Raw genomic sequence first — 16,617 nt, 5'->3', positions numbered from 1 at the left:
AGCTGACAATTTGATATTATTAAAGAATTTAAAAAATATATATATTTGTCTTTAGATATATGGATAACGTTTATCTATAATCTTTTTGTTAGACATTACAAATGACATGGTGGTATTACCTTCACATCCCAACACTGATTTACCTAACAATCAGTAATCATGATTTCAATATTGATAACAATCTTAATTATTACTTTGGCCAGAATTGGCAGCCCTAGATCTCATACATGAACACTATTTTTATCTATATGGACAAAAAGTGCAGTTACGTCTTAAGGCCATATATATATATATATATATATATATATATATATATATATATATATATATATATATATATATATATATATATATATATATATATATATATATTAGTGCTGCGAATCTTTGGGTGTCCCACGATTCGATGAATCGATTTTTTTCGATTCAACGCGATTCTCAATTAAAAAGCGATATTTTCCCGATTCAAAACGATTTTCTATTCATTCAATACATAGGATTTCAGCAGGATCTACCCCAGTCTGCTGACATGCAAGCAGAGTAATAGATTTTTGTAAAAAGCTTTTAGAATTGTAAAGGACAATGTTTTATCAACTGATTGCAATAATGTCAATTTGTTTTAACTATTAAATGAACCAAAAATATGACTTATTTTATCTTTGTGAAAATATTGGACACAGTGTGTAGTCAAGCTTATGAGATGCGATGCAAGTGTAAGCCACTGTGACACTATTAATTTTTTTTATTTTTTATAAATGTCTAATGATAATGTCAATGAGGGATTTTTAATCACTGCTATGTTGAAATTGTAACTAATATTGATACTGTTGTTGATAATATTAATTTTTGTTTCACTACTTTTGGTTTGTTCTGTGTCGTGTTTGTGTCTCCTCTCAATTGCTCTGTTTATTGCAGTTCTGAGTGTTGCTGGGTCAGGTTTGGTTTTGGAATTGGATTGCATTGTTATGTTATTGCTTTGTTGGATTGATTAATTTAAAAAAAATAAAAAAATTAATTGATTATTTAAAAATGAGAATCGATTCTGAATCGCACAACGTGAGAATCGCGATTCGAATTCGAATCGTTTTTTCCCCCACACCCCTAATATATATATATATATATACACATATACATATACATACATACACATATATATCCTGCCTCAAAAGAAAATAATGTTTGCCTTGGTGCCCTTCTAACTTGCCTTGGTGCTCTAAAATATGAGCCCTCCTTTAAGGCAACACTTGCCTTGACCTTAAAAAGTAAACATTTGAGGCCTGTAACTATAAATGTCAACATTGTGTATGTGCTGAAAGCTTCATTTATGATTAATGCCTTTGGTAAAAGCTTAACTCTTTTAGATTTTGCTCACATTTGCTTTCTGTTATTTAGACTGGCAGAGTTGATGGTTTACGTAACACTCGTAGGAAAAATGTTTTTTAAGAAATACAATTAATATCAAGATTATACTTAAATGGGAAATATTAAACGATAAAAGCATATCAAACAAACCTTTAACGAAGTGATCGCTGCAAACTTGTGCATTCTTCGACTATGCTCCCTTGGACGGGAATGCGTGCCACTTTTCTCGTCGTCTTTCGTAATATCTTGCACTCTCCCTTCCTTCTTGATTACCTCTAAAGGAACTCTGAAGAAAAGTGTATCCTTTTCGCGATTTGAACCGTTCGTAGAGTCGAAAACACAAGCAGAGGGCATTTTTCTTCAAGAAAGCTTAAATGGCACCGAGTACCCACTGAGGACAGACACTGGCTTGACCACCACGCATATTTAATGAGCCAAACACGAGCCGGACATGACATCATGTGAATCCAAGAAACTTGAAAAGGCCGAATCAATCCATGCAGTGATTGTCACGTGAACGTGTGTCGCCATTGTGATGTAGTGTGTGTATGCACGCTCCAACAGCTTATTCTTTCTGGCTGGACGTGAATAATAATGAATACACTTTGTTTACTTGTTATTATAACTAGAGATCGACAGATAAACGGCATTTTGACGTATATATCGGCCTGTTTTTATCGGTATCAATCTTTTTTTTCCCCTTTTTTACAACTACAACAGAACTACATCAGCAGACACAATATAAAATATTGTGCTAAATATATCAGTATTTAGTATAGTAAAAAAAATTGTGAAGTACATAATTATAAACCATGCTCAAGCACCAGCCCGTTTGCCCTGCATGTGAAGAGTTGCCTTTTTTTCACTGCAGTGCTTACGCGTACTTATTGGAGGACATTTAGTAGATGTCAACTGGCTGTCCAGCTTTGCACAAGTAAACTTGCTGCAAGACTGCATGTTTTACATAAAAGCCCTTACAATTACTTTTTTTCCTGATATCAGACCGGTATTCAATCTAAGGCAATGTCTTCTCTTTATCTGTTAAATGTCTGAATAAATGAAACTTGACATCAGTATACGATTGTGACACCCCAAGTTGTAATATATTGATCAGCAGGCCAGCAGAGGACAGGCGAGGAAATTGAACCCAAGTCCAATATTTTGAAATAGAGCTACAGCTCACCTGTAGCCTTTAATCTTGGTTTAGGAGACTTCTTCTCCTTCTTGTCCACTCTTCCTCGTCGAATCACCTTCTTGCTGCTTCTCTTTTTGGACTTGCCATAGTCGCTGTCATCGTCATCTTCCACCATGAAGTCTTCATCGCTGCCAGACTCATCAGCTGCAAACACACCAAGAGCTTTTACACCATGTCAATTATACAAAAATGCATCGAGTGACAAATCTGCTTTATAAAAATATTAGGGCTGCAAAAATTATTTTGATAATCGAGGACTGTACATTATCAATAGGTTAACCAGTTAATTGGATACTATTAACTAAATATACATTTTTTTCAAGCAAATTAATGCATTTTTGTAAAACAACTTGTATTGTTGGGCTTTATGCCTTCTTAAGTGCAAATTATGTTCTTTGTTATACAATAACAATTGTTGGGTTGCATTTGATGGGACATCCGTTTTTCTTCTTCACGGCTTAATTCACACAATGGTCGTGCAGCTTGAGCGTTTAAAACAAGTGAGAGTGAATGTAAAATTTGAGCAGAAAATGTCGTATTGCTGTTCTGTTCTTGGGTGTTTCAGTTGTTTATTCTCTACTATATTGGTAGTGTTTCAGAGCAGAAATAAAGGTAAAGAAAAGACAAGAGATCGCATTGGTTCGAGTTATTTTGTGGTTGCTTTATCTAAAAATAACTACAAAAACCTGCTTGTGCAAATAAACTAACCTCATGTTAAGTCCTAGTAATAAATATCGTGATTGTTGGTCCAATCCACCGTATTTTCTGTCTCGATTTTCATAACAGAAACTAAAAAGCTTAATTATTGTTGCGCAGGAAAGCCAAGTGCTTTATTCAACATGGATGACCACAGCGTCTTTGGTAATATTTGTTAGCATCAGGGAAATATCCTTAATAGTAATAATAAACTAGATGAATAAATCTCTCGTAGTGTCAACATCATATACTGAATCTATCGAGATCGCTAGCAAACGTTGCTGAACAACAGGGACATATATAGCTAAATAATGAGACAAAATATAAACTTCACACACATAAAAACAATTGCAGACATGAATTGTAGATTAAACTAATATTTGGAGCAGGAAATCAAATGCAAACAAACGTATCCTTTTTCTCATTAGCGTCACGATCACAGCAGCACCGCACTTATGTCAATTAAATACGATGCACAAATAAATCCAACTTTGTCTTTCATAGATTAATGGTTAATTTGTAAAAACATTACATAAAGCATATATTATTACAGTCTGTATATAAAATGAAGGTTGTTTTTTTTAAAGAGCGTTTTAAGGGCGGAATAGACTCCCATTGGTTTCACGGTTAGCAGACTCTTGCTAGTGTTTATTTACAAGTTAGAATTAATTTTAAAAAAAAGAATAACGTGGGCTTGTCTCACATAAGGATTGTGACCGATTCCCCCCAAAAAAGTGCTGTTCCCTTTTTAGAAAATGTAATTAAGTGTATTTTTAAGGAACATTATGAAAGTCTTCTGCATCTCTGATATCACAGTTAAGTGCAGTGTTTCCCATAAACTGCCAAGATACCTGTGGCGGTGGGGGTGTGGCTATGGGCGTGGTCACCATGACATCATCGAGTAATTTGCATAATTTACTACAATATGATTTTCTCTAAAAAGGCTCAAAAAATGTATACTTACTAATTAATAATAGCAGTTTTGTTTTAAAAGTCCATCCATCCATCCATTTTACAATATAATTACAACACTTTATGTACATGTTTATATACAGATTTGAACAATAAGTTATTCACTGAAATATATTTATTAATTGTGGTTCTTACAAAAAATATATCTTATAAAATATAAAAGCTAAAATGTCTCTTAAAGATCTGCCCCTTTAATTAGTGCATACTAAATAATTTAACTTTAACCATATTATTTACCAGCAACATAAAGTGAATCAATCAATCAATCAATCAATGTTTATTTATATAGCCCTAAATCACAAGTGTCTCAAAGGGCTGAAATAGAGGCAGAGGTGTCCTGCCACAGTCAGTAACAAATAAACAGAAAACAGTAGTGGTCAAATACAAATAGGCAACAAGAGAAGTATCCTACACTTCTCTTTTGTAAAATAAATCTGAACAGCCTATATGGGCATCTACATCAACTATATGACTTGCCTGAGAAGCTGGACAGGACAAAAAAAAAAAATATTTTTTTTTTTATTATTTGTGGTGGACGTAATTCTTTCGTGGCGGGCCGCCACAAATAAATGAATGTGTGGGAAACACTGAAGTGTGTCAATGTATCATGTATTGTTTTATCTCTGTGCTGCTGCAGTGGTGTCCTGAGAAGCAATCCAGTGTGTGCGGAGTGCTTTTACCTTGTCACATCCCTAAATACTGTATAACTAATTTAATTATTTATAATTATAGAAAGAATAATCACCAAATACTTCCCTCTTGTCTGCTCAGTTATCCATAAGTTGCAGACATTCTCTGTGTTTGTCCATCTTAAACATTCATTTATGTTCAAACACATTTATCCTCGCATGTTAAGAGCATTTGTGAACTGTTTAGAATGATCTGTAGCAGTCATTTTTGTTGGTAAAAGAGAGATGAGACTATCATCACACTTCAACATCTCTGTCATGTAAATGCAGCCTCTTTGCTAGGTCAGCATTGTCAATTGAAATATGTTCTTAACTGCTTTAACCTGGATAAAGGTTAAATACATTCATTAAAAAACAAAAACAAGGTAGTAAGGACGTGAATGTGTCGCTAATTGTTTATATACCACATTAACCAGAAGGCTTAGACCAGTGACATACAACTAAATTGTTGTGGGGGCCAATTTTCCAGAAAGTTAAGGACCTGGGGTCCAGACAAACTTCTACTCATTCCTATTTTGTATATTCATAAGAACCAGTGACCTCTACAGTGGGCGTTTGATTTTGGCATATTTATATTTTTGTCAGAGTGACAGGAACATGCAACTGTTTTTAAGGACATTCTGCAAAAAAGCAAGTCAAAGATCTTTTGTATGACCACACTTTAGTCGTTTTAAGAATCTGCTGGTAAAATGCATGTCTCTCAAAAGTTTTTTGAAGTGAACTCGCGCGGCCACCAGTTGAATAGCTCAAATGATGAATAAGAGAGGACCGAGAATGGAACCTTGAGGAACACCACTAGTATAACTAAATAAGTACATACAACAAATGACTACAAACTGCATCTGAAGTAAAAAATAAAATAAAATAAAAAACTACAGCAACACCCTAGTTACAAAACCCAAAAGTGAAGTAGGCATGTTGTGTAATTTGTAAATAAAAACAGAATACAATGATTTGCAAATCCTTTTCAACCTATAGTCAATTGAATAGACTGCAAAGACAAGATATTTAATGTTTAACTTATTTTTTTTTTGCAAATAATTATTAACTTAGAATTTAATGGCAGCAATAAATTGCAAAAAAGTTGTCACAGGGGCATTTTTACCACTGTGTTACATGGCCTTTCCTTTTAACAACACTCAGTAAATGTTTGGTAAACAAAACCCTTCTGCAGCTTCTTCTCTGGCAAAGCAGGTGTGTTGTAAGAGGAGTTCCGACACACACAGATAGAAGCTGCACAGGTGTACTTACGATCCAGGTAAGCTTCTTCTGGGTCATCACGCTCTTCATCCTCACTGCCTCCGTCACCCAGAAGGATTTCCCGCTGTTTCGACACGGCCTTGGAGGCTGCCTGGCGTATTGTTCGCTTTCGACTGACTTCTTTTTCATCGTCACTGTCATCTTAACAAGACAAAAAAAAACACTACATTTTATTCTGAGTTTGTGTAGCCTAGTGATCAAACAAGTACTATACAAAAACTACCACATTGAAATTAATGTTAACAATGTAACATTCATTAACATTTATTTACGATCTTTCTCCTCAAATACATTAATTTTCAACTTCAGGTATGATAATTTGTCATTTCCCATCTGGCAATCATGCTCAGTCTGTTGAATTGTATAATTATTTCTCAAAACTCCTATTAATCCACTTGATAATTTATTGTTCATAGCTGGCTACTTAAAGTCGCTACTTTAAATTCAACCTTGTCACAGTATTCACTCATGAAATATGAAGGTTATCCACATGCAACATATTTATTAAACACACCTGCGCTCCGTTTTCTTTTTGGTGTCTTCCTGCTGGGCTTCTCTATCTTGGGCTTCTTTCCTTTTTTTGCCTTCTTTTCTTCGTAGTCACTTCCTCCATCTTCCTCCTCTTCCTCCTCCCCTTCCTCTGCAAATTCATTCTCTTCTTCCTCACTTCCAAAGTCCTCTGCAAGAACAGGTCAGTCATACCTCCAAAACCTTCTCATTGTTTGCTGATGTGCAGCGTTTAGATGGTCTTACCCGCCGAGTCATTTTTAGATTTGGCGATCTTATCCTCCGTGTCCTCACTGGTAACAAAATATGGACTTGTTATAGAAGAGAACAATCATCTATAAAAACGTAATCTATTATCTATGTCTATAATATAGAAAAGTAAACAAAAGTGAAATGGCCTGAATAGTAACAGGTTGCTTCTGCTATTGTGACGCACTTTATTTTCCCCAAAAAAACAATACATTGTTAACTTGTGTTTAAAATCACTAACTAGTAGGGGTGCAACGATTCCTTGATAAAAAAACAAATTGACACCAAATTTTGTCAATAAAATAATTTGTTGATAATAGTGATGTCGTAGCTCATGTTTTTCCAGACAGAGACAATCATGCGCATGTCAGGGTAACCAATGACTGCCAAGCAACAGGAAAAGAAAAATGGCTGCGGCTACTGCAAAAAAAATCAAACTTAACACGTCAAAGACTTGATAACTTGCTTGATTTGTAAAGCAAACCTTGATGGAATTTCATGGCACAACATCTGTAATGTGGGAACATTTGAAGTAAGTCAGTAAGCTGGTTACCTTGTTAGCTAGATAGCTAACAAAAGAGAGGCGAAGTTGTGTGTAAAATAGCCAGAATAGTAGCTATAATTTTAGTGGATGTACGCCAAGATAGATTTGGTGTTGTTTGACTAACCTTTGTGAACAACATTCCTTTACTTTTTTATACTGTAACAGCCTAATGAGCAGCACAGTTACAGTATGAATATACATTTTTGAATGAAGTAATCATCTTAATTGACTTTGTTAGTTAATGCATGCCTAAAAATATCTCAATCTAAATTTAAAAGCAGATGGCTAAATTAAAGCCACTGAGTAAGGAGTGCGCTTTGTAATCCGATTACAGCCGTCCCTCGTTTATTGTGGTTAGCTGGGTCCGGACATGACCACAATTAACACATCAAATATATTCATAGAGCATAAAAATAAACTGTTGACACATTTTTAATTATGTTTACCATAATTAGTACCCTCTATACATTAATTAACACCCATATACCTTTTCACTCATTTCACTCAATATAGAAGCCTTCAGTATGTTTTATTGTACTGTAGATTATTGTACTTACTTGTAGCCCACAACATCCCCTGGCCACTACAACTGGGCCATGATGAGGAAATACTCTATCAAATCTGTGTTGGCCTTTTAATCAAGCGATTTCAAACGTCAATAACTTACTGAAACAGCTATCAGCTATCAACCACTGTCCGGGCAAAGTCGAGATGAACTCCTGATGCGCTTTGACATCAATAAAACAGTTTTGGCGTGCAACAATGCAGACACACAATGCTAACCTACTCAGTGGCCTAGTGGTTAGATTGTCCGCCCTGACATCGGTAGGTTGTGAGTTCAAAACCCGGCCGAGTCAGACTATAAAAATGGGACCCATTACCTCCCAGCTTGGCACTCAGCATCAAAGGTTGGAATTGGGGGTTAAATCACCAAAATAATTCCCGGGCGCGGCCACCGCTGCTGCTCACTACTCTCCTCACATCCCAGGGGGTGAGCAAGGGTGATGGGTCAAATGCAGAGAATAATTTCGCCACACCGAGTGTGTGTGTGTGACAATCATTGGTACTTTAACTATCAGACAATAGCTGCAACAGTTAAGTTGACCAAGTTTTTGTAAAACAGCTTAAACCTGTGGTTTCAGCACATGGAAGCAGAGTAGTTCTAACATGGAGGAATTAACCAGGATGTGATGAAATGTTTCCATGTAGTGGCTAGGTGATGACCATAGCAATGACGCTTTAAGGATCCTCCCGGCTACCGGTAAGTAGGGATGGGTATCATATCATTTTAAACTATACTGATACCAAATCGGTACTTTAAAAACGGTGCCCAGACCAGTACTTAAAAACTTGTAAATTCTTGTAAAAAAAAAAAACAGAAACAAAAAAAAACAGACTTTTAATATTCATAACATTTTGTGACAATTACGTTGAACAGAATAGTAATTAAAATACTTCAGTGATATAAATTAAATAACTAACATTAAAATATAAGAAATAAATCTACAACATATTGTCATACCTATTGCAGCAATACAGAACACAGAATGTGCAAAAAAACGACTGGAGTTGATGTTTGATTTATAAAAATTCTGTGTTCTTGAAAGCATCCTAGTTTGCATTGGTGCCCAATGAGGCAGTGATGTGTTGCTAATATTGGCGAGCTTAACGTTGCTGTGCTAACGATGTTATGTTGCTGTTGGTGTTTTAAGATCAGCAATAAAGTTTAAAAAGAGTGTCAGACTGCGTGCTTCTGTCCGGATGCTACTTTACTTACAAGATTTTACATTTACAGTTCCACTGCCGGGCACTTCCAGATGATGAGTCGGCGTTCATTTAACGCCGGAATAATGCACCTATAGCTTTTTTTTTAAATTCCGGTCCAGTTACTACCTTGTAAATCAGCACCGGTGCCAGTACGGAACCGTTGCACTGTATCCTACAATAGGACAGACTGCAGGCTACTATATTGGAAAACACATTTTGAAGGTGGTAAACAGTTTATGCTCTAACTACGACAATATTCACTTTATCAGTAACAACACTACTCGCGCATATCCGTTTATCGCAGTCATGTCCAAACCCAATTAACCGCAGTAAAAGAGTAACGACTGTAATTACAATATAAACACTTTGTAGGACTAAACAAAAGACGAGACCAGCACAGTGGACTCAACGAAAAAGGCTTACAGACAAACACAATATAGCCTACTCACTACTGCCATCTAATGTCTTGGAATTGAAACTGCATGTGAAGTCTACTACTGTCCATCCATCCAATTCTCTACCGCTTGTTCCTCTCGGGGTCACGGGAGGGCTGGAGCCTATTCCAGCTGCACTCGGTCAGTAGGCAGGGTACACCCTCGACAAGTACACTGTATATGACTATGACTTGTAATGAGACCCATATATAGCAAAACCATATATAACATCTGGACAACACAGTTATAATCAGCAAACAAGATTTTATTAATAAAACACACAAAGAAGGGTAGCAAAGATTAATCGATTAGAAAAAAGCTTTGATTTAAATCACGTTGCTTCGATTAATCATTTAATGAGTATAACCAATAAAGATGGATGTAACCAGCTAAGATAGGCTCCAGCACCCCCCGCACTCCAGAGAGGGAGAAACGGTAGAAAATGGATGGATGAATGGAAATCTAAACCGCAATGGCGTGCCCAGATTTTTTTTTATACATTAACAGTTTCTGCACAGCCGCTGCAATAGAGCACACATGAAAACGGTTCAGAGTGGGTTCTGTGATCTGTGTGGAGGCAAATAGCGGAGAGTTTTTGTCGTTGTTTAATAAATGCACGTCAAAAATACAATTTCAATTTTGAAAGAATGAAAGTAACTGCAAGCAGAACAATTGATTACCGTATTTTCCGCACCATAAGGCGCCCCGTGTTATTAGCCGCACGTTTAATGAACGGAATATTTCAAAACTTTGTTTACCTATTAGCCGCCCCGTGCTATTAGCCGCACCTACGCTACGCTAAAGGGAATGTCAACAAAACAGTCAGATAGGTCAGTCAAACTTTAATAATATATTACAAACCAGCGTTCTAACAACTCTGTTCACTCCCAAAATGTAATGTACAAATGTGCAATCACAAAAATAGTAACACTCAAAATAGTGCAGGGCAATAGCAACATCAATAACTCAACGTTGCTCATACGTTAGTGTCACACGACACACAAAACAAACATTTAAAGCTCACTTTCTGAAGTTATTACTCATCCACAAATCCCTCGAATTATTCTTCTTCGGTGTGCTTCACTTGTTTTTTGACACCATCGATGATGTGGACGCGCATGCAGTCGTAGATCAACAGGAACGGCGCTGCGTGAAAAAAGTCACCCGGTGTCTTCGCGTAAACGTCTATCAACCACTCGCTCATCTTTTCTTCATCCATCCATCCCTTCGAGGTAGCTTTTATGATGACGCCGGCTGGAAAGTTCTCTTTTGGCAAGGTCTTCCTTTTGAATATCACCGTGGGTGGAAGTTTCTGGCCGTTAGCATGGCAAGCTAGAACCACAGTAGGACGACTTCTCATTCCCTGTGGTGCGAATATTCACCGTACGTGTTCCCGTTGTATCCACAGTGCGGTTCACATGAATATCAAAAGTCAGTGGAACCTTGTACGCGTGTCTCTTAGTAGGAGACATTTTGTTGTCTTTACAGAAATACACAAATGAAATGAAACGTAATATCCGCGCGCTTCTTCTTCTACGGGGGCGGGTGCTCACCTTGGCGGTTGCTTACCGTAGAAGAAGAAGCGCTTCCTCTTTTACGGGGAAAAAAGATGGCGGCTGTTTACCGTAGTTGCGAGACCTAAACTTTATGAAAATAAATATGAATATTAATCCATATATAAGGCGCACCGGGTTATTAGCCGCACTGTCTGCTTTTGAGAAAAATTGTGGTTTTTAGGTGCGGCTTATGGTGCGGAAAATACGGTAATTAAACTATTTTCCCTAAATTACACATTGATTCTATAAAGTGTGTGTTTTATCCGATTAATCGGACAAAGTAATCGATTACTAAAATAATCGATAGCTACAGCCCTGCACAAAAGCACCGAAAATTGGTATTGCCAGGTATCTGTACGAATATGAAAAGGTACCCATCCCTAAATGCAGATACAAAAACGTGGTCAGTAACTTGTGAACACTAAAGACTAGGCAAGTGCTTACCTTTCATCCTGTGAATTCTTTGAGCGCCTCGGCTTCAGCTCACGGGGAGCGCTCCGCACCTTGGCCGGCTTACTGCCACCATACTCCTCATCTACAGATAAAAAATCTCATCACTCTTACAAGACAAATCATGTTGAATTTTTTTTATCAATTTTATTTTATTACATCAATTTGCTCTATTTTTCAATTGTTGCTGATAATTTATAACATAGCCTGCAATTTGTACACCCCTGGTTTATTGACATTGTTCTACCCTCCTGTCTTTTGAATTCAAACATGGAAAAAAAACAATTTGAGATTGTTTAATAGTCTCCACAATTAAGTTACTGTAAAACTAAGCAGACAAAGGAAAGTACATTAATATACATTTGAATTGCACATAAATGTAGGAATCATGTAAAATTAATAATACAGTTTGGTATAAACTAAAAATACAAAACAATTATACAGCATAAAGGTTGGCACTAATGCCGCTAGCTTAATGCTAACGTACAATGGACAAACTCATTGACAGGCTACCTAAAATTAGCAGAAATAACTTTTACACATTTTTCTCAAATGAGATTTTAACAGAACAAAATTGACATAAAACAGCCAGTTTATATTTACTTAAAGGTATGTATTCACCAAACTCTGTAGAAACAAATACTGACTGCAAATTTTGTACTCCTCAATGATTCTCCTGTTTCTGCAGCACACATGTTACTGTGTGCGTGTGCTGACTAACTATGGAAGCCTATAAAGCCTTAAAAATTGCATTTGTGTCCATATCAATGTTTACTTATATAGCCCTAAGTCCCGAGTGTCTCAAAGGGCTGCACAAGCCACAACGACATCCTCGGCTCAGATCCCACATCAGGGCAAGAAAAAACTCAACCCAATCACGACAATGAGAAACCTTGGAGGGGACCGCAGATGTGGGGAGCCCCTCGCCCCCGGGCGACCGGTGAAATGGATGTCGAGTGGATCTAGTATAATATTGGGGCCTTTTTTTACGTGCATTTAATTTTAATTTACACAAGCACGTAATACCCCGTGATTGATAATGCTTAATCCAAATTCAAAAGTGGTATTAATCTGATTTAAAAACAATCATTTGACAGCACTAATTTATAGTTTAGCAAATCTCGACTGATATTAGCGTATTTAATGCATACAAATGTGAAAAACCAAAACTGTTGGAATTTTGTATTCTTCATAAAAGGAAGCTCAAACGAAACATTTTAATCAATTAATAAATTTTTTAAAATAATTCATGATTAATCTCTATTTGCAACTATGTCTGAAATATTCCTACTTCCACTGTATTGTACTAACACACAGCTAACAGGACAAAATTCTATGCATGTGTGTGTATGTGTGTCTATGCGCTCTTGCGTGTGTATATATATAATAGGGATGTAACATTATGTTTTGACAACAATTCCATTTGATTCAGAATTTGTGGTTGCTGATGTGATTCAAGGACGATATTTTTTTTTTTTAGAACCATACGATCCAAAATTATTCAGTGAGTTGAAATTGATTCAGTAACTTTTTGGCAAAATAAATTTAAAGGCCTACTGAAACCCACTACTACCGACCACGCAGTCTGATAGTTTATATATCAATGATGAAATCTTAACATTATAACACATGCCAATACGGCCGGGTTAACTTATAAAGTGACATTTTAAATTTGCCGCTAAACTTCCGGTTCGAAACGCCTCTGAGGATGACGTATGCGTGTGACGTAGCCCGGCGAACACGGGTATGCCTTCCACATTGAAGCCGATACGAAAAAGCTCTGTTTTCATTTCATAATTCCACAGTATTCTGGACATCTGTGTTCGTGAATCTGTTTCAATCATGTTCATTGCATTATGGAGAAGGAAGCCGAGCAAGCAAAGAAGAAAGTTGTCGGTGCGAAATGGACGTATTTTTCGAACGTAGTCAGCCACAACAGTACACAGCCGGCGCTTCTTTGTTTACATTCCCGAAAGATGCAGTCAAGATGGAAGAACTCGGATAACAGAGACTCTAACCAGGAGGACTTTTGATTTGGATACACAGACGCCTGTAGAGAACTGGGACAACACAGACTCTTACCAGGATTACTTTGATTTGGATGACAAAGACGCAGACGTGCTACTGTGAGTATGCAGCTTTGGCTTTTTTTTGCGTATGTACGTAACTTTTTTAAAATATATAAGCTTTATGAACCTTGGGTTAGGTGAACGGTCTTTTGGGCTGAGTGATTGTGTGTGTTGATCATGTGTTTGAATTGTATTGGCGTGTTCTATGGAGCTAGGAGCTAGCAGAGGAGCTAGGAGCTAGCATAACACGTACCGTACCGTACGTGCGCGTCACGTACGTAACTTTTTAAAAATATATAAGCTTTATGAACCTTGGGTTAGGTGAACGGTCTTTTGGGCTGAGTGATTGTGTGTGTTGATCAGGTGTGTTTGAATTGTATTGGCGTGTTCTATGGAGCTAGGAGCTAGCAGAGGAGCTAGGAGCTAGCATAACAAACACGCAGGTGTTATTATGCAGGATTAATTTGTGGCATATTAAATATAAGCCTGGTTGTGTTGTGGCTAATAGAGTATATATACGTCTTGTGTTTATTTACTGTTGTAGTCATTCCCAGCTGAATATCAGGTACCGTGAGTATGCAGCCTTGGCTGCTAAACATTCGATAACTTGACCGTATGTGCGCGTCACGTACGTAACTTTTTAAAAATATATAAGCTTGATGAACCTTGGGTTAGGTAAACGGTCTTTTGGGCTGAGTGATTGTGTGTGTTGATCAGGTGTTTGAATTGTATTGGCGTGTTCTATGGAGCTAGGAGCTAGCAGAGGAGCTAGGAGCTAGCATAACAAACACGCAGGTGTTTTTATGCAGGATTAATTTGTGGCATATTAAATATAAGCCTGGTTGTGTTGTGGCTAATAGAGTATATATATGTCTTGTGTTTATTTACTGTTGTAGTCATTCCCAGCTGAATATCAGGTCACCCCCGGCTCTCACAGCATCTTCCCTATCTGAATAGCTTCAACTCCCCACTAGTCCTTCACTTGCACTTTACTCATCCACAAATCTTTCATCCTCGCTCAAATTAATGGGGAAATTGTCGCTTTCTCGGTCCGAATCTCTCTCACTTCATGCGGCCATCATTGTAAACAATAGGGAACTGTGCGTATATGTTCAACTGACTACGTCACGCTACTTCCAGTAGGTGCAAGCCTTTTTTTTATCAGATACCAAAAGTTGCAATCTTTATCGTCGTTGTTCTATACTAAATCCTTTCAGCAAAAATATGGCAATATCGCGAAATGATCAAGTATGACACATAGAATAGATCTGCTATCCCCGTTTAAATAAAAAAAATTCATTTCAGTAGGCCTTTAACTAGTGTGACTGTGAAATAAATACTAGATGCTGGACACCGCACGTGAAGTTTCCTTGTTCCTGTTATTTCATGAATACCCCTGATTGTAATTGATCATGGCGCACCACCACAGCAAGATAAATGCGGGGAACAGATATTGTATGGCCGGGTCAGGGAACTTTATTTAGCAGGTAATTCTAATGTAAAATGTTGGTTACTGTAGTTTTATAAAGAAAAATGCTAGTATGTTGAAAACGAGAAGGTTTAGTCTCATTTCAACCTAAAGTGTTAATTGAACTTTATTTAAATATGTAAATGCATTGGCCATTAATTATTGTTTACTTGCTTGTTTGTATCCATAATTATTTTATACCTAATTCCCTTACAAGAAATAAAAATAATATAGAAAACTTCACCTGCGGTGTCCAGTATTTATTTCGCAGTCACACTGCTTGATTACTTTTTTTTTCACTAAAAAGGTACTGAATTGATTTCAATTCACTATATCGCTTAAGATTGAATCCTTCTAAAAAATGAGATTGTTCCTTAATCGTATCAGCAACCACAAATATCACCTTAGTAATTTGTCCGCATTTGCTGTGAATTAGGCTTTAGTTTGGAGTTCGTAATTTACGACACTGTTTCCTTTTCAAACGCACTACAAATTTCTGATCTTTGGTTGGTTGATTCTCTGTTTCTGACATTTTCTGTTTTGTGCTTTTAATTTGTTAAATCGGTTTCCGGTTTTGGTTCTTAATGCTGCTGCCTGACTGCAGTGTAGTAAAGTTTAGTGAAAACCAGCTGGGTTTCATCTCATAATGATGTTTGAAAAGACTGCTACATTGTGTTTGCTACTCCTGTGCATTCTTATAAACATGCAAGTACTGTGATCGCCTCAGGAATTTGGAGAAAGCCAACATAAGTTTGCTATATGTCCCCACAGCGTATTATTTTTAAAACCTTCAGGTCCTGTCCGAATGCAAAAAGGCATTTTTGCTTTATTATTTAACAAAATATCTGTCCACACAGAGTTTTATCAAGAAATTTCTGTCAACAGAAAAGCTTTTCAAATGACTGAAAACAATGTAGTACATACTAGAGGTGGGAATATTTGGGCACCCCACGATTCGATTACAATTCTGGAGCTACGATTCGATTATAAATTGATTATTGATGGATCTCTAATTTATGTATGTTGATGCAAATGTGGGAAAAACTGGAAAACACGTGCCCCACAATAAAAGAGCTGGTCAGATCTTTTGGTGAGGTGGGTCGTTGCAGTCAGCCAAATTTTAGAACTGTTTGCATTTTTTACTTACAATAAATAAATCGCCCAAGTCCGAATTGCGATGCATCTAAAATTCCGTTATTTCCCCCATATACGGTATCCTGTATGTGGCACTGTAATGTTGCTACGTGACAAAGCAGACTGATGCTCATGCTAAACTTAAAGCAGACGAAGAAGACGATAAACAACTAAAGCAAAAATTGAAGACTGAGTGTGTTGTGTTTTGGGTATAAGACTACCCAGAATCCTCAATTGACATGATAATAATTAGACATTATGCTAT

General features: G+C 36.8%; 1 protein-coding gene across 1 annotated transcript in view; it reads right to left on the bottom strand.

The window, feature by feature from the left end:
• The window catches only part of nucks1a (nuclear casein kinase and cyclin-dependent kinase substrate 1a), a 38,870-nt gene that overhangs the window by 2,211 nt on the left and 20,042 nt on the right, over window positions 1-16,617 (bottom strand). The window contains exons 3-7 of the mRNA XM_062037486.1: window positions 11,676-11,766; window positions 6,928-6,974; window positions 6,689-6,853; window positions 6,166-6,315; window positions 2,546-2,701 (exon numbers count right to left, since the gene is read on the bottom strand). Of these exons, the coding sequence (XP_061893470.1) occupies window positions 2,546-2,701; window positions 6,166-6,315; window positions 6,689-6,853; window positions 6,928-6,974; window positions 11,676-11,766 (609 nt within the window). The remainder of the gene's footprint in view (window positions 1-2,545; window positions 2,702-6,165; window positions 6,316-6,688; window positions 6,854-6,927; window positions 6,975-11,675; window positions 11,767-16,617) is intronic.

This window comes from Entelurus aequoreus, linkage group LG26 (genome assembly GCF_033978785.1).
Source record: "Entelurus aequoreus isolate RoL-2023_Sb linkage group LG26, RoL_Eaeq_v1.1, whole genome shotgun sequence".
In the NCBI taxonomy this organism is placed as follows: domain Eukaryota; kingdom Metazoa; phylum Chordata; class Actinopteri; order Syngnathiformes; family Syngnathidae; genus Entelurus; species Entelurus aequoreus.
This window is presented reverse-complemented; position numbering and strand designations above follow the sequence as displayed.